Genomic DNA, 26,502 nt, shown 5'->3' with positions numbered 1-26,502 from the left:
GTATAGAATGAAACCAAGAATGGCACAAGATCAGGCATCATATGAAGTTGTGTTATATCACACTAAGAAACCTACCATAGCAAACCATTTCAAAATGGCCTCTATTTAGAGATCAAAGAAAATCATAAAAAAATAGAGTTTGTTGTGTCTCCCCCATCCCACAAACTGGATTCACTTGCAGTATCCATTATGTCCACAGAATCTGTAGTTTCAGAGGAATTGCGCTGACAAGGTAATTTATGAGGATTTTTGGCAAATTTTTAAGTTCAAAGGGGCATAACTCCTACAAAAATTGGGGTACAAAAATTTCCTTGTCATATGCACAACTACATATGATGTTCTTGCTACATGCCAAGTTTCATAAAATTCAGTTCTGTAGTTTCAGGTGTTGTGCTGACAAGGTAATTTATGAGGATTTTTGGCAAATCGAAATTTCCTGGTAATATGCACAACTAAATATGATGTTCTTGATACATACCGAGTTTCATAAAATTTGGTTCAGTAGTTTCAGAAGAGCTGCACTGACACACGGAAACACAGACAGACAGACAGACAGACAGGCCAAATACAATATGTCTTCCCACCAAAGTGGGGGAGATATAATAAGAAAAAAACATGGAGTTGCACTTATTTACTTGAGTGACATCTTTATAGATTACACAATTAGTACTTGTTTCTCTTGAAGTGTGTTGAGACATATACAGAGGGTCTAAGTAAGAGGACTGATCCAGGCATTATCTTAAAAAATTCTCTCAAATGCTCAAATTTTAAATTGCTGATATATATATACATGTTTGGAGGCTTTATACACCGAGGGCATAACTGAGGTCAAAATGATGAGCAAGCACTATTAACAAACCTGAAAAATTTGAACAAAACCTGATGAGCGATTTCTGAGTCCACAAAGTGTGATGGGCAGATGCATGAACGAATAAATAGACACTAGTATTTCTATGTCCCCCACCACGTGGCAGTAGAGGGGAGTATATTCATTTTCAAGTGAACAGTTTTATACAAAATGCTTGCTTGTGGAAAAGGTAACTAGAATATACTTGAATATACCTAAATTCTCTATTCTACACACAATTAATGTTGGATTGACTTGATTGCTATCAAAATGCTTTAAAATGTAATGCATAAGCATACAATCTTCGATCTATATGTAGATAAATATTTGTTGTAACACTTTATTAACATGTTACTAATTTCCATAGATTTACAAGTATATGACCCTGCCGGCCCATTATTTGAAATTTTGGTCAAATAAATGTACAAGAAAATGTCTTTTTGGTGTAAAGGGAGCTAAGCAACTTCACACTTTTTTTCTTCACCAATTTTTCAGAATGTTTTATGTAAAAGTATGAACAGAAAACTAGCTGTAGTTTGAATTATTTAAGTAGAATGAAGCAGGAGAGCAATAATTTTTGTTTCCATTTTTAAAAGTGAGTTAAATGTTTGTATTAATGACATAACAAAATTACTTAATATTTCTATCCTGCAGCTTTACTCACACAGTGAAAAATATCTCATTTAACACATGTCAGATATTGATCATAATACAAATAATCATTCAGATGTTGTCTATAAAATAATTAAACTTTCTACTGCATAAATGATTAAACTTTAGACAGACTTTGAATATTAAAACACCACAACAAAATATATATATATGGTAACTCTAAGTAAAACCTACTCATTGAATTTTCCACAATAGACTTACACACTGAGTGAAAACCTTTCAAAGGTACAATACAACATTTTGTACTTTTCCAAACTGAACAAAATCTTCAAATCATGGTCTACATTAATCACCCTTTCCATAATTCAATATGAATTAAAATTCATGACTGGACAGAAACAAATCTTCAATGTGAACATGACTATGGAGTGTACTATTTATTAACTGATGAAGATATATCAACAAGTTATAGCTTTAAAAGCTAGCTATCTCTTAGCTTTATCCAATCTTGAGAATAAAATTTTATGCATTTTTTTTTATAATGAAGCTATGAGTATTCTGAGGGCAAATGTATTAGAATCTTTTTATATAGTTATATTTACAGATGTTCAATGTACATTTTTTTTATAAAAAGTAAGCAAAATGTTGCTGTATTTTGTATTTTCGACTGATTCCATATTTCTCCAATAAATGTTTCTTAGTTTTTTTCTTAAAAAAATCTTAAAACAAATACACGATAGTTCTGTCTATTTATGTTACTTTCCACTCTCAGTAAATTCCAACATTTCTTTCTTCTTTCCTTTTTCTAACGTTCATCTGTGCCTAATTTAAGAGCCACCATCCCATACCTTGTATGAATTCCCATCCACATTTCAGCCAAACCAGTGACTTGACTAATCAGCAATGGGAATAATACTAGCTCACCCAAACATATTCAGTCCAGGTCAGCTAAAAAAACTGCAAAATCTTACTCTAAGCATTTCTTCAGGCCAAATTCAAAGAAGCTTATCAGTACAACAAGCTATATCAATTTCAGCTCAATACCTACTGTTTCCGAAATAAATATGATTTGACAATTTGAGAAAAATGGAAAATATGTAATGTATGAATAGCTTTATAACACTAGTATATACATCACAATGGAATAAAGGCCAGCCAGTACTTCACATGGTAACTAGGATTACATATTGAACAACTAAGTAAATATTGAATTATACAGATGAATTAATAACCAGGATCCAGAGTTCTTATTTCATCTCATTGGTAAAAAAGTATTCAGTATTTAAATGCATATAATATGGGCAATCAATTATTCATTTCATTATAGAATAAAACATTAGTAGAGCTATAACTGTTCATTTACATAAAATATTGTATGGTGTGAAAAAAATACACATTGATGTGTAACTCTTTTCTGTTCATTTTCCGCCTTCTTATGGCCATAATTCTGTCCAAGTATCTATCTGCTACCTAGCATACACACAAAATCACAGACTTAATTATAAACATCTCAGAATTCTATTCAATACACTTCTCCATTGGATCAAATTGATACAGGGAAGATAATGTAAGCATAGAAAGGTCTGAAAAATTCCCAATGATGTTAGAACTGTCAAATTGGTCTAGGGTGCTGGACTTAGTGCAGGCGGTGTTGTCATAACTGTCACAGCGGTATGAGGTCGAGTCCCGCGGAGGGAACGACCAAAAATATGTATATGTATAAATATATAATTCAACTTTAAGAATTAACATAAGGAATTGAAATAAAACCATGTTGTTATGTGCTATAAGGCAAAAGTATAAATTTCTTGAACTTTCAGTTATAGTGAAATATGCTCAGGACATGAAAGTTTAACTTAGAAACAAAATATAAGTCACATTTGAACACCTTACAAAATAAACAATGACATTTAAAAAAAAAAACAATCATGACATAGAAAATAGAAGTATAAATAACTGACATTTTGCTTTCATCCCTTTCCTGCCAGAACTGTAATTTTAGTAACGTCAACCTTGACCTTTGATCTATTGACCTTAAAATCTAAAGCTTCAGTTGGTGTAAGTTTCACTCAAATGAAACCAATAGTTCTATGTAATACTGGAATGAAATCTATTTTTACTGATAGTGACATTGACCTTTGACATTCTCATAGTCCTATGATACTTTCTTTGTGACTTGTGAGTCACACTTAAAATTTGTACATTCTAATTCAAACGCATCAGGCCAAACTATTAATATATATGTGACAGAAAATAATGATGGGTTGAAAGTTTAATCTATAGCCTAGAATGCAGGAAATTTTGGTTAATATATTCAACATGAGAGTACATTTATTTCTTACATGTACCGGTATATACTGGAAATACCAATATGTAGGAATTCATAATTACAGGTTTAAAAAGATTCGGGACTCAAAAAGCATTCAAATGAAAAAGAGGACATTAAACCCTAAAAGTTTTACGAGATATTAAACATTCAAACTTCATGCTTTACTACATCATCTATTTACCTTTAATTTCTTAACAGAATGTACCATATATGAAATTTAAAAGCCAAAATCTTAAGATGTCTTCTGTTAGTGTTAAGGGCAACTAATATGGGACTCATTTTAATGACTTAATTCTTTACACAAATTGCTTATGGTATATAAAACAGGTAAAGCAAAAGTAAAATTGACATATCAAAAAAGACTAACAACAGAAAATCTGTTAAGAAAATATAGGAGGTAGCTTCCACACATCTATAAACTATACACAGTCATGCAAAATATACTTGCATAGCTTAGATATACTCCTAAACAATACCTGTGTTTCAACAATGCTAACCAACTGGCATGGTCTACTAATTTTGATTATTAACTCACAGTAAGTAGAGAAATAGTCCAGAAAAATGTATGAGAAATTAAATCTAATTTAGAAAGGACTATAGGAAATGCACTTGTTAAAATAAACAGGGTGATAATTTCTTTTTCTCTTAACACTGCATTGCTCAGGGAGAGAAATATTGTGAGCAAAGCACACTAAAGGATATACCTTATCCTCTCCTCAGAAACCATATGGTGAAAATATAGACAGTCAGTTATCACACAAAAAGTTATAATGCTGCCAGAGTCTAAAAATTGAATGCAGTGATATGGCCTATAGTACATCAATTGGTTGTAACTTATGAAACATACGAAATTTTCTATTCAAGCCATGTGGTGAAAATTTTAACAAAATATCAAACAAGAATCTGAAATCAATTCCTAATTTACGGTGTTCTCCCCAAGATTTACAGATACATGTAGCATCCTGGTAACCCCTGAATTTTAAAATAGCATACAAGAATTATAGCATCACATTTGTATTGGACACTTTGGGAAGTTCTTTTCAGATAGCATCCCAGTAAAAAATATAGCATCAGGGTAATGTGATGCTACATGTACATATATATAACCTGGGGAGATCACTGCTTTTATTAAAGCCAATAAATTTCTGTCAAAATATCAAGTGGCTGTGGTAAGTTTTTGTACAGAAACTAACAAAAAAGGTGTGGGTGGACGGCACAACATACGAACCAACAGATGGACGGATGAACAGACGCACCAACAGATGGACACCAAGATACATGTATACCTTCCACTTTTTAACAAAAATACATAATAAACCTAACTGAAATTCTTCTCTTGTGGAGTTACTTGTTGTAGTATAGTTTGCTTCCTCATACTTAATTCTACTACAATTAATTCACAAAAACTCTCTATTCCTACCTTCTGCCTGTGTAATCTGTAGGCTCGGTCCTGTTCATATTTGTGCAATATTTTGCTGGCAACAGGAAAACTTCCTGGCATCTTGGCAAAAACTGTAAAGCTGTGAAAAAAATAGTTCTTTTGATTACATGTATCAGGATGAATAAATTTTTTCGTTTTTTCCAAGAGAATCAGGATGCATGAAATAGCACATGGTGTAATTAAGTTTGTTTACAGAGTTCATGTTTATATACAATTCTCTAAGACTTGCAAAACAAGGGAATTTTTCAACTATTCATAAGGTAAACCTCTTGATTTTGTTAAAAATTTATTATTGGTTATTACAGATCATGAACATGTAATTTAATCAATAACTCTGATTTTGATTAGAATCTGACACATGATCACACATCTAATATATACATGTACATGTATGTGTATGTGTATCATGTAGATCTCGAATAAGTACAACATAACTCTTTTAAAATATGTTGTACATAATGTACATGTATATGACAGTATAAAAGGCCAAAACAAAAACTCAATTAAAAATTTTACTGCTTGAAATCACTAAAATAAAAAAAGTCTACAGTATAATTCATGCCATTCCATTGTCATGCTATTGACTAAGGCACATACAAACACATCAAAACGTAAAGAATCTTTAATTTAACATTTGCACTTCAAAAAGTGATTTTTTTATTTATTTTTTGTTTTTTGTGTTGACCATAATGGAATATTCCATACATGTATATAATGTATATGTGTAATATGATTAAAGGCTTTGGGGATGGAGCTGTTTGTATTTGGCTAATGTACAATGTATTGCCACCTTGACATGTGGGATGTCTTGATCAATGGGAATGTGCAAGACTTCCTTTACAACACACACTGTGTGTCTGTGGTAAATGTTAAACAATTTCTTTCTAACTATGTCACTTCCAACAGAATAATTTTGAGCTATTAATGCTTCAGAGCATCTACAAGTATATATAGGACTTTGCTTACGCATCATCCCTATTAAGACACCAAATTTTCAAAACCATTGGCTATAATTATCATGCTGGACCTGCATGTATGCATGTACAGTGTATGCTTAAGAGTTTTCCAGGGAACCAAGTTCTGGCAGAAATCAAAAGAATGTAATCCAGGGACAAACTATATATCACATAACTTTCAACACCAATGAAATGTGTTCCATTTTTTATGACACCAAAACCTTATCAACTACATATTAGTAGTATTTCCAAGAATTTCAATATTTCATTTTTACAATTGTAAAAAAAACCACTTCACCAAACATCAATAGCTAGAATACTCAACTCATTTTGTAATTTTTACAATTAAAATTTTAAGTGTCATCAAAGAAATTTTACAAACAGATACGTGTAGATTATCATAAGTAACAGGTATAAATCGTAACAAATCAGTCACAATTTTACCAGTAATGGGCAATATTTTATTTTATCTCACAAATGGGGCATGCTTATAAAAAATTAAGTTACATGTACATTTAGACCATTCAACTGTTTATCTGTAAGAAACTAAATGATGGATACTGTAAGCTTCAATAAAATTCATCTTACCTATTAAAATATAAAATCCGTGTGTTCAACAGCTAACAGAATGTTAATTAATTTAATCAAAACATTTACCAAGTCAGTGATAATCAGTATTATCGATACGACCTAATGGATATGGTTGATTAATTACGCTTTATTCACATAGCGACATGTAAACAAGACTGCGTGTAAAGACATGCATGAGCGGGTCAGGAGGGAAATTTAAACTAAAGCTGACAGATAATTTTAAAAAAAACATTGTTGGTGAATTAGTTTGTCAATATTATATAGCTCATATGTATCTACAGTTAAGAAGACAACTAGAGTATTCGTCTATTAAAAAAAAGAACAAGATAAATGATGGTTGACTCTTCACGAAAGAGGTGAAATTACTATCAGTTTTCCGGCTTTGAATCACCCAGATTTTGAACTCTTGTGTCCTGCAAAATGCATTGATAGGTTAAATGTCGTCTAACGAAGATCATAGCGTTTGTATTGTACGAACGAATTTACGGACGACTGAGGAAGCATAATATAACATGAAAAGGCTATGCCTTAGAACTAATTTCTAAAGTTTGATCCGAGCAATAATCCGAGGTAAAACAACACAAAGGTTGTCAAAGCAGAGTACATGTACACTACACTCAGCGACTTGTGTTTCTCTAATACTCAAGTCAGAGTTTTAAATCCGTGTTAGTTGGTGAAACACGGTGTCAGTCAGATTTTTTCACTGTGAGATATGAGTGTTACACCCACCCATCTGGGACATCATATATTCTGGTTGTTTATTGTGTACAGAGAATCACCGTCCTGGGTGTAAAATCACCCAGCATGATAAAGTTAATGTCATTGATCTCTGCTGACAATATTAATCCAAGACATCGCCACAATAAAACAGCGGTGGAGACAATTAACATGTGGTATTTAAGATTGACAAATACAACATGAAAATCATAAAAAAAAAGTAATTTATCGTTGATACATACTTCATAACTGTCCTGTATTGAGTTATAATTAATTGCAGTCCATGTGATGACCAGACACACATCAGGGACATTGTAAACAATGTGTTCATTTAAATTTCTAAAAATAAACAACTATGTATGTGCAAGGTTCATCAAGGACTTATTTTTATACGAGAGTAAACATTGGTCAGCATCAGTGAAAGTTCAAAACCATTTAACAAAACTTATAATGAAAATAAAGATATATGTAGGTTGTTTTTGAAACCTACTTTCAATAAGAAATTTCTCAGAGTTAACTTGAAACATTTTAGTGGTCGAAAATGACCGGCTGAAGACACTGTCTCGTCCTCATTTGGACAACGTCTTGTAACTTATATAATTATTACTGACAATGTTCCCAGTCCTGATTATGGGCTTCCACTTTATAATTCTTATGTACACATTGTCTTTGATTAGAAGAGTCATTAATCTGATAAAGGTGTTAATTGCTGTCTAAACAGATAAGGAAATGTTTTATGACCAGTAAATGATCTGTGAGCAATCAGCTCAGGGTTATCAATGATGATTTACAAGTAGAAAATGAATCCTGATTGGATCTATGACTAATTTATGAACAGCCAATTATTTTCTAAAGTTTAATTACTACTCCACAATTTATATGACAAATACTGTCAATTTAACAGGTCTCAAATTTCAAATATGTATAGATACAAATTACAAACTTACCATTGTTTATACAAAATGAGTTACCACCCTTGCAGTCTTTAATTCTTTTTTCACATTTCCTGTTTCAACAGTGCAGTGTATTTCCCAAAAGTTGTTTGCAATGGAAAAAAAATGCTATTCCTTTAAAATGGTGATGATTTTGGAAATTTGGTGGTAACATTTTTGACTTTTAGTTACATTTCCTCATGTACATTACCTCATGGTAAAGAAAATGTTGCCCAACTTACACTTTTTATTATAATATGTGCCATTAGCCATCCGTGTGAGACCTTACAGGGTAGTCAAGGACTTTAAAAAACCCCTTAGTAGTACTGTGCCATTAACCAAGAATGGATGATAATCCCCAGATATCTGATGGGACTAAATCTTTTTTTATAATCTTATAAAAAGTACCAATTTGCACACTGCTTCCCCTTCATTTGACATTAAAGGAAAGCAGGAGAGATGTGATCAATGTATTTTAAAATAGTAGAAATACAATTGAATGAAAATAATAGTTTTTTCATTTACTTTTTAGCTATAACTTCAGAATTTCAATTAGGTTTGGAGGAATCCACAAAAAGGGGCTTACAAACTTCAATTTGTAACAGTGCATGCACATGTTGTTCAACTGAAAAGGCCCTTCAATACTATAGTGGTTATCTTATTCATACATTACTACAGTAAAACCCATGCAGGTAGCAAAATATGTCCGGAAAATGTCCATTCACATGTTGTCCTGCCTAAAAACACCCATAGGGATTTTCAAAAGTTGGCAGGTACATGTATGAATATTATTTATCGAGACTATCAATTTGTGTATAAGGTTTGAAAAATTTTAGTTTAAAAGTAATGATAAATAATGTATTTATTCATATTCTTGTTTATTGCATTGTATTGAAAATTTAGAACGGGGAAACATTCATTGCTATGTATGGGGATGTGTTATGTGTCCATTTATTAACTTTCATTTCATAGAAATTTTTAACCTTGTAAGAAAACATTCATATACATGTATATGTTTCATTATGTTGCAGGCAAGCTTGGAATAAGGAATTAAGGGGTTTGAAGTATCACATTGAATCCAATATTTTTCACAAGTGGTCTAGAAAATGGTGTTGTTTTTACTTTCGGGATTTAACACCACTATAACTACTATAAAAAAAAAACAACTATTTTCAACTATGAAGGAAACCTTGTCATTTATGATTAAAATGACAGTAAAAAATTTTGGAAATGGGAAGTTACGACTTATATATCAATATCACTGGTGGTCCTTAAATGTAGGGGCTTCCATTTAAAAGTAATTAACAGTGCTCTTTTTTACACATCTTGATAGTAATCAAATCCCATCTCAAGCGCCTGCATTGTAATGATCTCTTTAAAAGCAGGACTATCGGTATGATGAATGTCATGGTTATCTGAACTATGGGAATCAATGTAAAAAAAAAAACGAAAATGAAGCAAAATGACATCTTAGTATAAACATGTCTGAAGTTTTAAAGACTGCATAAATATTAAACATTTCCGGTTTCAAATCATATAAAAAATTCCTTTTTACTCTTTTTCGAAAGTGTATGTTACCAATTATAAACAGTCTTCATAGTGACAGATTTTTTCCTTTATTCAAAATTGATTTTGAATATAATATTAAAACAAAAATGTATGTGGTTCTTTTTGACAGTATTTCTCTTAAGGATGTTCACTGCTCAGCCTAAAAATAACAAGGATTTCAAAGGGTTGTGAAATATTTTTAGAGCTAGAACAATATGAGTGAAAAAAAATGATGCATCAATGTGGTTGTTTTTGAGATACAGTACAGAAAGAGACATACCATGATTGATCACCAACATAGTGGTACACCACTGAGAATGATAGCCATTAACATTTTTATTTCTTAAGATTTCTTACAAATTCCTTTGGAAGTTGTTTAGCATAATCAACCATTCAAAATTTGAAAAAAATTGGGAATATATCTTTTGATAAAAAAATGTGGGTTAGCACTCACAGAGTGTATGTCTGTGACTATAGTATGTCTCTTTCTGTACTGTATACACATTTGAAATTTTGGCAGGAAAAGGATTTCTCTAGGTTTGCCATAGGTTTTGTATTAGTAGGTTTTATCTATTAAAAACCTGAAAGAAATAACAAGGATTTCATAAAAACTTCTCAAATAAAATTTTATGGTGTGTATAAAGAAACTATGAAAAGAAAAGTTGGGATCACTGGTGAAAAAAAATAATGCTATGAAATGGATAAAATCTGATGAGTAAAAAAATCTGACAAAAATGGCTGTTCATGAGAAGCGAATATCCTTAATATACATGTACAAAATATGTAGATGAAAATTTATTCAATGTATGAATTTTGTAAAGGTGAGAAATTCAGAGAATATCATTAAATGTTGTGTTGCTTGATTTATTTAGTGAGCTGAGAACACACAGTTTCAGTGAAAAAGGTAACTATTATGTAGTTCAGATGAATTATGATATTGAAGTTTAGAAATGTTTAGAATCAAAAATTATTAATTCATATTTGATTTATAGGATGCTGAAAAAAATGAATAATTACCAACAAAATTGACTCCCTGGTTGAATACATGTACACACAGAGAACAACAGTTGCTATGGTAAGTAACAGAAGATACTTTACTGTACTAGACAAGGAACCAACTATGGCTGATTGTGGTAAGTAGGAGAACAGCTTTCTTTCATTCTTAATGTTTTTAAATTTATGAAAAATGAATTTGAAATTCTGGTTGCTGAACATCTTCTCAGTGCACACTTTTACCAGACCTGGGGTCAATTACTTGCAAAAGTAATTAATTACAATTCTATTACTTCCAGATTTTGTCAATGCAGTCGATCGATTGTTCATCGAGTAAGTATTTTGCCATTCATTTAAGACCCATAGGTCTTCGTGAAGTCTTCTGCAAACTTCCTATTCTAATCAGTCTTAGGATTTTTTTATACTTTAATGGGCCTAGAGGGTAAAGGGCTATGGTATAAATCATTTTATACTTTAATGGGCCTAGAGGATAAAGGGCTATGGTATATATCATTTTATACTTTAATGGACCTAGAGGGTAAAGGGCTATGGTATATATCATTTTATACTTTAATGGGCCTAGAGGGTAAAGGGATATAGTATGCATCATATTATACAAATGTACTTTAGTGGGCTTAGAGGATAGTTGTGATCAGCAACTCCTCTGAAACCACTCAATGGAATTTGGTTAGACTTTTACAGATTCTTTATTACATGATGCCATTGTGCAACTCCTATATTGTTTTTTTCATCTGAATGACTTTTTGGGTTCCTTATGAAAACTATGGACTTTGTCTATGGTCGTCCAAGGGTGGCATTCTTTTAATTCTCAACTCCACTGAAACTGGTAAATGGAATTTGATGAAACCATCACGAATTCTATATGACATGATGACATTGTGCACCTTCTATTTTGTTTTTCCATCTGAATGCCTTAAATTGCTTATTTTGTTTCTTATATGTTTCCTTGGTCTTTATTGCTTTTATTTTTGTTTTTGTATTTTGTTTTGTTTTCTGTTTGTTTTGCTTTTTTTAAAACCAGTAAGTGTCTCCTATAGCTGAATAATATAAAAGCCTCCATTAAAGTTCACACTGTTAAACTAAAGATTTCTGTTTAGTTTCCAGATAATGAAGCTGTATAAGATAAAAACAGTTTTTTTTATGGCTGAAATAAATGTTATGGTTAGTCTAAAAGGGAGAGAATGAAGCAGAATTGTAAGGGCTTCAATTACTTGATTTGAAAAAATGATACCTTTATTACTAACTTATGTAGGAATTTTTGGTTCTGTTTGGTTTTGATTATGAGGTCCACAATCCAGGCTCCTTACAGCCTCTTGTTTTGTTAAATGTTTTTATCCTTTACTAATGTTTATTCCCTTTAGTTATAAAATTTTGAAAAGTATTAACCTTAACATGGTATGGTTAAATTATAGGTCAAAACTGGTAGAATAGTGAGGTGTGAGAGAAGTGTATAGAACATTTCCTGTCATTTTTAGCATTGTTTAAATTCAATTTTAATGCATCATGAAAGATATTTCTAAATGAATTCATAGTCTTCAGACTGAAAGCATAATGGAAACATGAAAAAATTGCTTTTTGGCTTTGCCTACAAAGGATGACCCTTATAACGACTTTGTTGAAGATGCATGTTCACTACCAACAGGAATATGTGAGACTTCCGAAGCCTGCGTTTTAACAACGACTTCTGAAAAACATATGTCATTTCAGACCCAACGTCAATGATTCTGAGCCATTTATGCTTCATACCCCCAGTTACGCCCTTCGTATATAGGGCTTCTCTGACAACTCGTCCCTTTAAAAGAGAGGAAATAAGATGCTGAAAATTTTTTTTTTTTTTTTGGACACAGAAATGCCAGACGTCCGTCTGTCTGCATTTTCCACACTTTTTTTTGTAATGCTTCTACCAAATAAGCTTGTTTTTGGTATGTTGCCTTATGATTAAGTTTGAATTTGGTTATGGTTGAATGATTTTTACAGAAGTTATGGCTCTTGGACAGAAAATTTCAGTGAATTTACAGATTTCCACACCTTTTTTTGTAATGCTTTTACCAATTGATTTTATCTTTTGTATGTAGTCTTACTATGAGAAGTTACAGACTAAGTTTGACTTTGGTTCTGGTTGAATGATTTTTACAGAAGTTACGGCCCTTGTGAATTTAATTTTCCACACTTTTTTTGTAATGCTTTTATCAATTGATTTTATCTTTTGTATGCAAGGATAAAAATTGGCAGTTGCCCAGTAGCCCGTGGCTACTAGATTCTGAGGTGGGCTACTGGACTTTTGTGTAAAATGTAGTTGAACATATAGAAAATATTAAACAAAAATATGGTCTGGACTACCAGCTTGCATTTCCTAATTTTTACTCCTGGTATGTAGTCTTACTATGAGAAGTTACAGACTAAGTTCAACTTTGGTTATGGTTGAATGATTTTTACAGAAGTTATGGTCCTTGAATTTTAGTGAATTTAAAGTTTTCCGCACTTTTGTTTACGCGGGGGACATTGGGACACTGTTCTTTTATTTAATTTGAAATATCTTTATAGGATTATTGCAGTTCCTACAGGAAAGTAAAAACTAGAGGAATTATTTCCAGGCGTTTATCATGGATAGTTGTTTTTGTGTTAGCGCTTGGAATACTGTTAACTCTCCTCAATATTTTTGAACTCCATAAGATGAGAGAGGATTATGCTTTTCATCATTTACCAACTGTGGAAGCTAAAGATGGCAAATATGGAACAAAACAAAGCATTGTGTGGGTAGAGGGAAAACATGTAAGTTTAAACTTTTAGTACAATTTTTTTTGTCTTGTCAACTTATGGCAAAACCAATATATCTTTACCTCTGTTTAATTGTGATAAAAAGGTTCGAAATATAGAACAATTCAGTGATACATTTGTATTTTTGGTGAAATGATGTAAAATTCTGTATTTTTCATTGCTTTGGCATCAAGTAAGTTACAAATGTAACAGGATTCGTATTTGAAAAAAATATTACCTATATTTTAATACTGAAACAACTATTTTTGAATAAGTTTTAATTACGATTAATTTGTGGAATTACCTAAATGTACATAAAACTAATATATAATAAATACAGTACATATCTTAATTTTACCTTTGATTAATTTAATTATAAAATTCCAAGCTACAATCAACAATTGAGAGCAGCACATAAGGTATTCCAGTCAAGTTTTTTCCTTGCTTTTAATGCATTGGCGTAGTAATTTTGAAAGCAGTTGACTTAAAATTATGATAAGTTGAATAAACTGCAAACTTTCATCTATAATCTATTAATAATAATTTCTGTTATGTATGATCAATTACAGTGGTCAATTTGTTGTTTTATCATCCTTCCTCTTGTATATATACCATTCTGTTTTTGATCATCCTTCCTCTTGTATATATACCATTCTGTTTCATCATCCTTCCTCTTGTATATATACCATTCTGTTTTTGATCATCCCTCCTCTTGTATATATACCATTCTGTTTTTGATCATCATTCCTCTTGTATATATACCATTCTGTTTCATCATCCTTCCTCTTGTATATATACCATTCTGTTTTTGATCATCCTTCCTCTTGTATATATACCATTCTGTTTCATCATCCTTCCTCTTGTATATATACCATTCTGCTTCATCATCCTTCCTCTTGTATGTATACCATTCTGTTTCATCATCCTTCCTCTTGTATATACCATTCTGCTTCATCATCCTTTCTCTTGTATGTATATCATTCTGTTTTATCATCCTTCCTCTTGTATGTATACCATTCTGTTTCATCATCCTTTCTCTTGTATGTATACCATTATGTTTCATCATCCTTCCTCTTGTGGGTATACCATTCTGCATCATCATCCTTCCTCTTGTGTATATACCATTCTTCTTCATTATCCTTCCTCTTGTATATACATGTATACCATTCTGTTTCATCATCCTTTCTCTTGTATATATACCATTTTGCTTCATCACCCTTCCTCTTGTATGTATACCATTCTGTTTTATCATCCTTCCTCTTGTATATATACCATTCTGTTTCATCATCCTTCCTCTTGTATGTATACCATTCTGTTTTATCATCCTTACTCTTGTGTGTATACCATTCTGTTTTATCATCCCTCCTCTTGTATATATACCATTCTGTTTTATCATCCTTCCTCTTGTGTTTATACCATTCTGTTTCATCATCCTTCCTCTTGTATATATACCATTCTGCTTCATCATCTTTCCTCTTGTATGTATACCATTCTGTTTCGTCATCCTTCCTCTTGTGTGTATACCATTCTGCTTTTGAAATCTGTAAAATTGCTGTAAAAAAACATGTGACTTCGCCACAGGGCATAATAGTAGCAGTCATCAGAGATTTTCAATTTTTAAGCAGAACTCCAAAAAGAATCATGCAAAATATAATTCATGGTTGGAAAGCCTACATATTTTTATTTCTGATATTTTGTTTAAAATGTCATAGTAAACAGAAAGTTACATGTGGTTTTTCATATAACCTTTGTTCATAGGAAATAAAAATTACATATAATGTACTGTAGAATTCAAAATAAAGGGAGATAACTCCGTAAATGACACTAAAATACAATAGAAACTGTTGGATTTTCCATGTGGATTATCTCCTAAGAGCAAACAGATTGGAAAGAATAATTATACATTTCATCATATAAAGCAACTTAATAACAAAAATAAAAAATATATAACCTTTTTTTAGGTGTATCACATTTTATCAAATTTGCATGATTCTTAAAAAGACTGCCACTTAAATCATAGATATGACAACCACCACTTTAATAACAAAGTACCAATCAGTATACATGCAAGAAGCTGGTTTATTAGTTATCACTTTGAAGATAAAAATGATTGAAATAAAGATTTCACAGAAGGTATTTAAAAATGCCAATCTCTCACTTCATAATGACTTTCTTAGTACATGCATACTTCTTTGACGTAGTAATGTTATTGTTTTGTGAAGTTACAATTTTTAGCAAGGGAAAAGGAATGTAATGTTTCATGAGATCTACACAGGCAAAATTATTTCACATGATTTTCACCTGAATTTAGCAAATAAACTTTGTGATATTGTGCACATGAAATTCAGGTGAATAGAGCCTTCATGTGAAATTTACATGAATTGTTCACTAGAAATTTGTGTCAAGTGAATTTCACATGAAAATCATTTTAATTCTATGTGAAGTTCACATGAATTTCATGTGAACCTCGATTAACATGAATTTCATGTGAAAAATATTTGCCTGTGTACCTCTTTTTACTACATATTTCATATTTTAGAAAAGAGTTAAATCACGAAATCACAAACTTTATAATGTCTCACATGTTGATATTTTCCTGTATCAATCCATTCAAATCTATTTAATATATACATATCTTTTACAGAAACACAGTGGCTACTTGAAACATATATATGCTGTGTTTGATAGAATTGGATATGCTATGGGAGATGGTGAATCAGACTGGGATGTATTATGGTCACATGAATATCCATTTGAAACCTTGTCAAAAAAGATATCATCCCTAAAACCACACCAGAGGGTAACTAATGTTGTAAATTAATTTGGATTATCATATTTCAAGGATCATAATATTTAATTATATCACATATGTTTCAGGGTGAATCACTTTCCTGGATCATGTTATATGACATCCATTTCAAGTGAAACACTTTCCTGGATCATGTCATATCGCATCTATTTCAGGTGAATCTTTTTCCTGGATCATGTTATATCATATCCATTTCAGGTGAATCATTTTCCTGGATCAGGTTATATCTCATCCATTTCAGGTGAATCATTTTCCTGGATCAGGTTATATCACCAACAAAGTGTACCTGGCAACAACAAATACAACATTCATTCCAAAGGCATTTAAAATTCCTTCTCAAAAAGAGAAATTTCTTGATTATGTGAGTATTTAGTTAATTTTTACTCCTTGAAAATGAAAATTTGCAGTGTAGATGATTGGTATTTTTCGTATTTTTTACCAATGGGTGGATGCCACTGCTGGTTGACCTAAGTCCCCAAGTGTATTCACAAACCCAGTAGTCAGACTTCTCTGACCTTCAATTATATCAGATTTTCATCATGTTTATAAAAAAATTGCAGTATTACAAAAACACTGAGGCTTCATTCCTTGTATTGCACATAGTGATGAATTGGCTTCCTATTTCCTAATTTTTAAGTACTTCTTGTGTACATTTTTTTTTGAGATCTTCATATATAGTCCATTGGCTGGGAGGGTCCATTGTACACCCCCTACTCATCAACTTCGTAATGATTTTCAGATACCTTTATACATCCTATTACTGAAGCAGTTTGTCACCAAAGAATATTCTCAGACTTCTTTTCATTATAAGCCTGTATTTGTACCCTACTGACATAAAAAGCCAAAATTTTTGTAACTCAATTTTTTGAGAGTCTAAGTCTTCCAATGACATCATGTTTAAAAAAAAAAATAAGTAAATTTATAGATATCATCATGTAGCCCAATGTCTCAACTTTCTAATTGTACCAAAAAAGTTGTGGTAGCACTTAGGGTGTTATGTACTCCCATAATTGCATATTTCTGTGAAATGACATTATATTTTAATTTTTATCCAGCGAAATTCATCATTAAAAAAAAAAAATAAGGATTGGCATTAGCTGCATGACATTTGTGTTACTTGTAATTGTTAAATATAATATAAAGTAACATTTTTTTCATACAGAAATTTATTGATTTGTTTGATGTTTTGTTTCAAGAGAAGTTTTTGTACAACCACACAATTTTTTTTTATTATTTTAGTTAATTTATGATAATTTGAGTAAAACATGTGATCAGTTTTTAAGTAGCAGTCTTTGTAAGAATCATACAAATTCTTTAAAATGTGATACACCTAAAAAAAGACTTCATATATTTTTGTTATTAAGTTGCTTTATAGGTCTATATGATGAAATGTATAATTATTCATTCAAATCTGTCTGCTCTTAGGAGATAATCCACACTTAAAATCAAATAGTTTCTATTGCATTTCAATGCCATTTACAGTTATCTCCCTTAATTTTTAATTCTACAGTACATTCTATGTATGATTTTTATCTCCTATGAACAAGGGTTTTATATGAAAAGACATGTTACTTTCTGTTTACTATGATATTTTAAACAAAATATCAAAAATAAAAGTATGTATGCTTTCCAACGATGAATCATATTTTGCTTGATTCTTATGTTGGGTGCTACCTAAAATTTTAAAACATGGCTCCTAAGGACATAGCAGAGGATCCTGTAGTGTTTGAAGGTTTTTGCTCCAGCCCTTTTAAAGTAAGGTGCTAAAATGGGGAAAATGGGTGTTAATTTATTAAATTGAAAGAAAAAGTATACATTTTTTATCCAGTTGTTATGAAGCAGAAGTCAATGTGTTTCTTTTGAAATTCTGTCTAAAAAGTGTTTGATAGGGTAGACTTATCTTTATCAATTTTTTAGTTAAAAGGGTATGAAATTGGGCCATGCCCACATAAATTAACTTTTTATAAATGTTTGGATTAATTTTAAATGATTTTTTAACAGATTCCTATCGAAAATCTCTGTTTGTATTTTTTAATCAGACTTCAGATATCTCTTACTGTTTTTGAGTAATAAGGGGTCAAAGAGGCCACAACCATTAAAATATATGCTATTAAATTTTGGTCCGATTTTAATTTTTTTTATTGGATATTTTATAAAGATTCTTGCCAGCATTTACCAATTAGATTACAGATATTGCTTTTGGTTTTGCAATTATAAGGGGTCAAAGCCCATTTTCAAAGAAGCATGCTAAAAATTGTGCAACCATTGAACACTTTAACACCCTGATGAAACATCAAAAGTGTAACATTCAATTAATTAGATTTGATATATTTCATTTATCTAAGAGTCGAGGAGGTGAACAGAGTTTCATTAATCTAAGAGTTGAGGAGGTGAACAGAGTTTCATTAATCTAAGAAAGCAGTCGAAAAGGTGAACAGAGTTTCATTAATCTAAGAGTCGAGGAGGTGAATAGAGTTTCATTAATCTAAGAGTCGAGGAGGTGAATAGAGTTTCATTAATCTAAGAAAGCAGTCGAGAAGGTGAACAGAGTTTCATTAATCTAAGAGTCGAGGAGGTGAACAGAGTTTCATTAATCTAAGAAAGCAGTCAAGGAGGTGAACAGAGTTTCATTAATCTAAGAAAGCAGTCGAGAAGGTGAACAGAGTTTCATTAATCTAAGAGTCGAGGAGGTGAACAGAATTTCATTAATCTAAAAAAGCAGTCGAGGAGGTGAACAGAATTTCATTAATCTAAAAAAGCAGTCGAGGAGGTGAACAGAGTTTCATTAATCTAAGAGTCGAGGAGGTGAACAGAGTTTCATTAATCTAAGAAAGCAGTCAAGGAGGTGAACAGAGTTTCATTAATCTAAGAAAGCAGTCGAGAAGGTGAACAGAGTTTCATTAATCTAAGAGTCGAGGAGGTGAACAGAATTTCATTAATCTAAAAAAGCAGTCGAGGAGGTGAACAGAATTTCATTAATCTAAAAAAGCAGTCGAGGAGGTGAACAGAGTTTCATTAATCTAAGAGTCGAGGAGGTGAACAGAGTTTCATTAATCTAAAAAAGCAGTCGAGGAGGTGAACAGAGTTTCATTAATCTAAGAAAGCAGTCGAGAAGGTGAACAGAGTTTCATTAATCTAAGAGTCGAGGAGGTGAACAAAGTTTCATTAATCTAAGAAAGCAGTCGAGGAGGTGAACAGAGTTTCATTAATCTAAGAAAGCAGTAGAGGAGGTGAACTGAGTTTCATTAATCTAAGACTTGAGGAGGTGAACAGAGTTTCATTAATCTAAGAGTCGAGGAGGTGAACAGAGTTTCATTAATCTAAGAGTCAAGGCGGTGAACAGAGTTTCATTAATTTAAGAATCGAGGAGGTGAACAGAGTTTCATTAATCTAAGAAAGCAGTCGAGGAGGTGAACAGAGTTTCATTAATCTAAGAGTCGAGGAGGTGAACAGAGTTTCATTAATCTAAGAGTCAAGGCGGTGAACAGAGTTTCATTAATCTAAGAATCGAGGAGGTGAACAGAGTTTCATTAATCTAAGAAAGCAGTCGAGGAGGTGAACAGAGTTTCATTAATCTAAGAAAGCAGTAGAGGAGGTGAACTGAGTTTCATTAATCTAAGACTCGAGGAGGTGAACAGAGTTTCATTAATCTAAGAGTCGAGGAGGTGAACAGAGTTTCATTAATCTAAGAGTCAAGGCGGTGAACAGAGTTTCATTAATTTAAGAATCGAGGAGGTGAACAGTTTCATTAATCTAAGAAAGCAGTCGAGGAGGTGAACAGAGTTTCATTAATCTAAGAGTCGAGGAGGTGAACAGAGTTTCATTAATCTAAGAGTCAAGGCGGTGAACAGAGTTTCATTAATCTAAGAATCGAGGAGGTGAACAGAGTTTCATTAATCTAAGAATCGAGGAGGTGAACAGAGTTTCATTAATCTAAGAAAGCAGTTGAGAAGGTGAACAGAGTTTCATTAATCTAAGAGTCGAGGAGGTGAATAGAGTTTCATTAATCTAAGAGTCAAGGAGGTGAATAGAGTTTCATTAATCTAAGAGTCGAGGAGGTGAACAGAGTTTCATTAATCTAAGAAAGCAGTCGAGGAGGTGAACAGAGTTTCATTAATCTAAGAAAGCAGTCGAGGAGGTGAACAGAGTTTCATTAATCTAAGAGTCAAGGAGGTGAACAGAGTTTCAGTGATTTTCATTACATAGGCAATACACAGTGATAAAAGTCCAGTAATTTTGGGCGTGGCCTTTATAAATAGCCGGAAATGTATTTCATTGACTTATGAAACATCATTTTTATGGCCAATTTTCCAGTAAGATTAGTGTATTTTAATGATATGCACAGTAAATGTAATTATTGAAATATGAGAAAAAAGACATGACACGTTTTGTTAATACAGTAGTGTATTGATATTTTCATTAAGCAAAAGTTATATATTTCAGGCTAAAAAACATCCCAACAAAATGTGGGTTCAGAAGAAGAATACCCATAGAGGAATAAAAATCAAGAAAACATCAGGTAAATACTATTGGTATTAATTTACCCATTTTGGGTGAGTAAGAATCACAGTGTCAATCTGTCAGTAACTAGTAAAGGGATATAAACCAACCATTGGTCTTGTAAAGAGTTGTTTATATCAGTCACTAGTAAAGGGATATAAACCAACCATTGGTCTTGTAAAGAGTTGTTTATATCAGTCACTAGTAAAGGGATATAAACCAACCATTGGTCTTGTAAAGAGTTGTTTATGTCAGTCACTAGTAAGGGGATATATTCCAAACATTGGTCTTGTAAGTTATTTATACCAATCACTGTAAGCATACATGTGTACCATGTATTTTAGGTTGATACATAGACAAGCTTATTGAGCTCAGGTTGTTGTTTGATTCTTGCAAAGAAAATAATAAAACTTAAATAGTTTACAAGTTATGGAACATTTATATATGGATTAGGGGTATTTTTAGTGAACTTGCTTCAATGATTTGGAAGGATTATGTTAATAGGATGATTGATTGGAAAATTTGAATAGTGTGCAGTATCACATGCATTTTCTGGGAGATCATTTGTATAAGAAAAAAAAACAACAGGATAAATTATTATGCTTGATACAAATCACTAACACAGTCCCTTAACCAATCCCTGCAACTGTTTGACAGATGGATGACCAATGACCAATCTGATCACTGTGTAGTTATAAAATAATAGATGATGGATTCGTGTAAATTTTTTAGAATTTAATGATGAAATCTTCTTTGAATTTAAAGTATTTAAATATATGTTTTGCATTTCATTAAAAATACAAATGTAAAAGAAAAATAAGAAATTTATGTTTACAGTTATACTCTTTATGTAAATTTGCGTGAAATGAAAAAAAAACGAACAAACGATTTTGTAAAAATGTGAACTGATCAGCAGTCATGTGATGTGAAATGGATGCAGTCACCTGTTTTTTCAGATTGGTTTGAGGAACCGACAACTGATCTGAAACTATCTGTGATTACAATTATTGTTGCACTAATCGGTTCAGGTACGGTAAGTATTTGACTCATTTTAAAATTTTATTTATTTTAAAGTCTGTCTGCTACTTTTCTTTTTTCACAGAACTTGATTTGCAGAGTGAAGGATCTTTTGTACAGCAATATATTGATAATCCTTTATTGATTGATGGAAGGTAACTATATCTATAATTCTTCAGTGATCAATGGGAGATAACCATTTTGTATAATCCATCAGTAATCTATGGGAGGTAATAATATATAATCCTTCAGTGATCAATGGGAGGTGATGATATTGTGTAATCCATCAGTGATGAATGGGAGGTAATGATATTGTAGGTCTTAGTATCGTATTAATTTTCCCATAGACTTCTATAGTGAAGTGCAGATTTTTAAAAAAATATGTAAATTGACTCAATAAAACTTTCACATACATAGCATTTCTTAGGACTTGTGAAAATAAAATTTCCCGCAAGAAAATAGGGTGAGTCCACGAAGATCGTACAGAAAAGTAGTCTTGAACTATAAATAGCCATTTTCCCTACTTTCACTTTCGTTTTGCACTCACCAAACCAACCTTTTCAGTGGAACATTTTTATGATATTATGTTCGATTTTCTTTGAAAAAAGTTCTTCATCTTACAGTGTGATGTTTGCTCTATTTTATAAGTCATTGTTCCTATCTTTTGACAAAACATTAGTTTGTAGAGAGGCAAAAAGAAAATGCACTATATTTTTATAGCATCCATGTTTTGACATACACCCGCTCAGGGATATGCAGTACGATACTGGTACCTGTATAATCCATCAGTGATCAAAAGGAGGTAATGATATCCTATTTTCCATCTGTGATCAATGGGAGATAATCATATCATTTGATCCTTCAGTGATCAGTTGGAGGTAGACATCGTATAATCTTTCAGTGATCAATAGGAGATAATAATATCGTATAATCCTTCTGTGATCAACGGGAGGTAAGTTAATTGTATAATCCTTCAGTGATCAATGGGAGGTAATTATATCATATAATCCTTCAGTGATAAATGTGAGGTAATGATATTGTGTAATCCTTTATTGATCAATGGGAGGTAGCTATATTGTAGAATTCATCAATGATAGATATGAGGTAACTACCGTTATGTAATATGAGGTAACTGTATTGTATTGTATAGTTCTTTATTGATCAATGAGAGGTAACTACATTGTGGTATAATTTATCAGTTAAAGATGTCTAGAAATCTGAAGTACAAAAGAAGGCATGACTTGTTGATAATCTATGGCTTTTTTAACTACTGTTTACAACTGTACTGACAGTAACATATGTAATAAGTTATGTTTTAGTTACAATTCCTTGTTTTTTCACAAATGCATTTTGCTTATATTAAATTCTGATTCCATGCACACATAAGAAAGATATGGAAATTAGACTTCACAGTAAGGGTTTTACTAGATTAAACCTGATAAAGCATTTCTATGAAGGCACACACTTATTTTCAAGACTTGTTATAATACTAAAATAAATTATACTGACATCCTATCAGTTTGGGGAATCAAGCCATTTTGCAAGACATTTAATGTTCTAAGCCAGAAAATATAAAAATGAAAGATTTTACTTATAGAGGTCAGATAAAACTGTACTTCATTAGAACACAGCTGAACAACTTGTAGAACAGACTGGTTTTCTATATAGATGCTCTGTAACATGAATGGTTTAAAATTGTTCGGTGGAAGTGGTATATTTTGGAAATGATATATGTAGGTAGAAAGTGATTGTTTGAAGTTTTAACATGGATACACAACATGAGTTACATGAAGTCTCCTGTTGGTTGAGACATTGCCTATAACTAGTACAATAGCCCGTCAAACCCTGAAAAGATGAAATATTTTTTAAAATGAATAATAGTGGCTGGTATATTACAGGAAATTTGATATAGGAGTTTATGCTGTAATTACTTCAATAGATCCATTAAGAGTTTATATCGTGGATGATGAAGCTCTATACAGGTATGTTTACGTTATTATAACAATCATACAAAGTAAATGTATTTATTTGAAAAGTAAATATTAACTTGTTCCGTTAAACATCTATCACAAACAAAATTTCTTTATAAATGCTGTTTTATTTTTACATAAAAAATACCTAGGTACATAATCATTGACAAAACGATTGAAAACTTTCTTTTCAGATATAATATTCTTGGTGTGTATTTTTACCTTCATTACACCTCTAATCCTCCACCCTTTCCTCTGGTTGTCCTTTTATCATGCAAATCTTACATGTCTAGTTAAGTTAAAAAGCTTTACAGAGAGTGTAGTCACTATATTGGATTTGGGTACTTTTGGATTCGGGGAAGTACCCGGAATATTTGTAGACCTAAAATATTTCCCATATAAATGTTATATTTCTGTGGTTGTTTTTGTCTAACCTGTGTAGAATGTTGCAGAAGTTGAGACTAAGCTATTACTTTTCCTGTATCGGCCTCCAAGTTAAGATTTTCATGTTTTTATATCCATTCCATCATATACCCCTGCAGTAACAAATCTATTGATTTCAAAATTTCAAATTTCTCATTAAACTTTTATGTTAAAGCTGCTCTGGCTGCCATTGTTGTAAATGTTTGTTTCAGTTGAAATAAACCTTAACTCTGAATTATTTCTACCAAATTGTACTTTTCCTCTATGATTTCATATCCACAAAAAAAATGCATTAAATACACGAAGTAGGTGTTTATACATATATTGTCTTACAAGACAAAAAGTAGACTTAGATAAAATTTGTGTTAACTTCTGGTGACCTTAATCCATGCATATGCTGTAAGGGTGGATTCTTTCAAAAAAAATCTTATTGCAAAGTGAAAGTTGTTAATTAATGGCAAGGAAGACTTGTTTCTTTGAAGCACCATGACGTAAAAGAAAAAAGTTCAAATATTACGCAAGGATCCTTTTGTAATTTACAAATAGTGAAATAATACAACACTAATCAAGAAATAGATGAAATGAAATGAAAACAAGACAAGCGCTTACCTATGTATCTGTTATTGCTCTTTTTTTCAAAGGTGAAAGTATTTTAACCCAGGTGATTGTCCTGTCGGCAATCTTTGGAAGTAATGGCGAAAAATAATTCATCAGAGTTCCATATATGCAAACAATAAACTATAACTGAGGATTCTGTCCTCTTTGTCAGTTAGTTGATATTATAAATTGTCCATAATATATTAAAATATTAATAATTTCACTATAAATTGTCAATAATATATTAAAATGTTAGTAATTTCACTATAGATAAAGTTTTGAATAAGTGTCCATATCTTTCTTTGTGATAGCAGTTTATTGTAATACATGATGAAAATTGCATAGGTGTAACAGCATCAACCAATAAAACAGTAACAGTCTTATATAACAGCTTACTCTGAGTTACAGACAGTCTTATATAACAGCTTACTTTGAGTTACAGACAGTCTTATATAACAGCTTACTCTGAGTTACAGACAGTCTTATATAACATCTTACTCTGAGTTACAGACAGTCTTATATAACATCTTACTCTGAGTTACAGACAGTCTTATATAACATCTTACTCTGAGTTACAGACAGTCTTATATAACATCTTACTCTGAGTTACAGACAGTCTTATATAACATCTTACTCTGAGTTACAGACAGTCTTATATAACATCTTACTCTGAGTTACAGTATATTACTTTATTCTTGTTTAACCAATTTTGATACAAAGGTATACAGAAAAACATATCAGAAAGAATCCAACTTTTCATTAATTATGGCTTTTTATGGTTAGATTGCTTTTGTTGAGACATTATTTGACATGAATTTGATAAAATTTCTATTTATTAAAAATTTTTTTATCAAGAACTTTTCTCTTTCTGCATTTAAGAGGGAACATTCCATTACATAATGATATGCTTCATGATATAGATGTACTGCATAGGAGACATATTCTTAAGGCTCAAGGCATATTTTACCAGCAGTCACTTTCAGTTGGAAGCTTGTGATTAGTAGTTCTAAATTTTGTTAGCCTGTGTGGAGATTGTTTTAAAAAAATGATACTTGTAAATGCATCTTGAAGACAATTTCAGTAAAGTTTATGATCCATATATAGGTATTTTGTATTTGATGTATCTATAATGGTGTTCAGTTTAGATTATACTATAACTTACATTGTGCTGTAGTGCTTTGCTTGTATTTACATTCTTGTATGTGAACTAACTTGCTTGAATCGATCAGTAATTTGTTAAACCTTGTATGTGCACTAACTTGCTTGAACCAATCAGGAACTCGCTTAATAGTGGTAGTCATCATTCTTATGGCAATTCATTAGTTGCTTTTTCATTTTCTTTAATCAGTGGTAGTCAATAATTACTATTTTTTTTATCGCTACTGTATGAAATTTACCATTTTGTAGAACAATTTGAGTGCTATGATATTATAATGATATTA

The 26,502-nt window shown here is 31.5% G+C and overlaps 2 protein-coding genes across 12 annotated transcripts in view; one reads left to right on the top strand and one right to left on the bottom strand.

The window, feature by feature from the left end:
- LOC148623675 (annexin A6-like) overlaps positions 1 to 7,117 on the bottom strand; it is a 71,014-nt gene extending 63,897 nt beyond the window's left edge. For 6 of the 7 annotated variants that reach the window (XM_088565685.1, XM_088565688.1, XM_088565689.1 and 3 more), the window contains exons 1-2: positions 6,774 to 7,117; positions 5,209 to 5,308 (exon numbers count right to left, since the gene is read on the bottom strand). In XM_088565685.1, coding sequence (XP_088421811.1) covers positions 5,209 to 5,289 — 81 coding nt within the window. In that variant the 5' untranslated portion in view covers positions 5,290 to 5,308; positions 6,774 to 7,117. The remainder of the gene's footprint in view (positions 1 to 5,208; positions 5,309 to 6,773) is intronic. The other variant, XM_088565686.1, reaches the window with a different exon arrangement.
- Positions 7,118 to 7,137: 20 nt separating this feature from the next.
- Positions 7,138 to 26,502, top strand: part of LOC148623674 (putative tubulin polyglutamylase ttll-15) — a 39,989-nt gene continuing 20,624 nt past the window's right edge. For 3 of the 5 annotated variants that reach the window (XM_088565679.1, XM_088565680.1, XM_088565684.1), the window contains exons 1-8: positions 7,138 to 7,346; positions 10,966 to 11,048; positions 13,532 to 13,759; positions 16,389 to 16,544; positions 16,795 to 16,914; positions 20,997 to 21,072; positions 22,156 to 22,225; positions 23,969 to 24,052. In XM_088565679.1, the coding sequence (XP_088421805.1) occupies positions 11,019 to 11,048; positions 13,532 to 13,759; positions 16,389 to 16,544; positions 16,795 to 16,914; positions 20,997 to 21,072; positions 22,156 to 22,225; positions 23,969 to 24,052 (764 nt within the window). In that variant the 5' untranslated portion in view covers positions 7,138 to 7,346; positions 10,966 to 11,018. Of the gene's footprint in view, positions 7,347 to 10,965; positions 11,049 to 11,265; positions 11,300 to 13,531; positions 13,760 to 16,388; positions 16,545 to 16,794; positions 16,915 to 20,996; positions 21,073 to 22,155; positions 22,226 to 23,968; positions 24,053 to 26,502 lie in introns of all 5 variants that reach the window. The other 2 variants (XM_088565683.1, XM_088565682.1) reach the window with 2 other exon arrangements.

The sequence above is a fragment of the Perna viridis genome, chromosome 2 (genome assembly GCF_037379345.1).
Source record: "Perna viridis isolate PV_CMFRI_1.1 ecotype Kerala chromosome 2, ASM3737934v1, whole genome shotgun sequence".
Taxonomy (NCBI): domain Eukaryota; kingdom Metazoa; phylum Mollusca; class Bivalvia; order Mytilida; family Mytilidae; genus Perna; species Perna viridis.
Note: the sequence above shows the minus strand (reverse complement) of the source record. Positions and strands in the feature narration are given on the sequence as shown.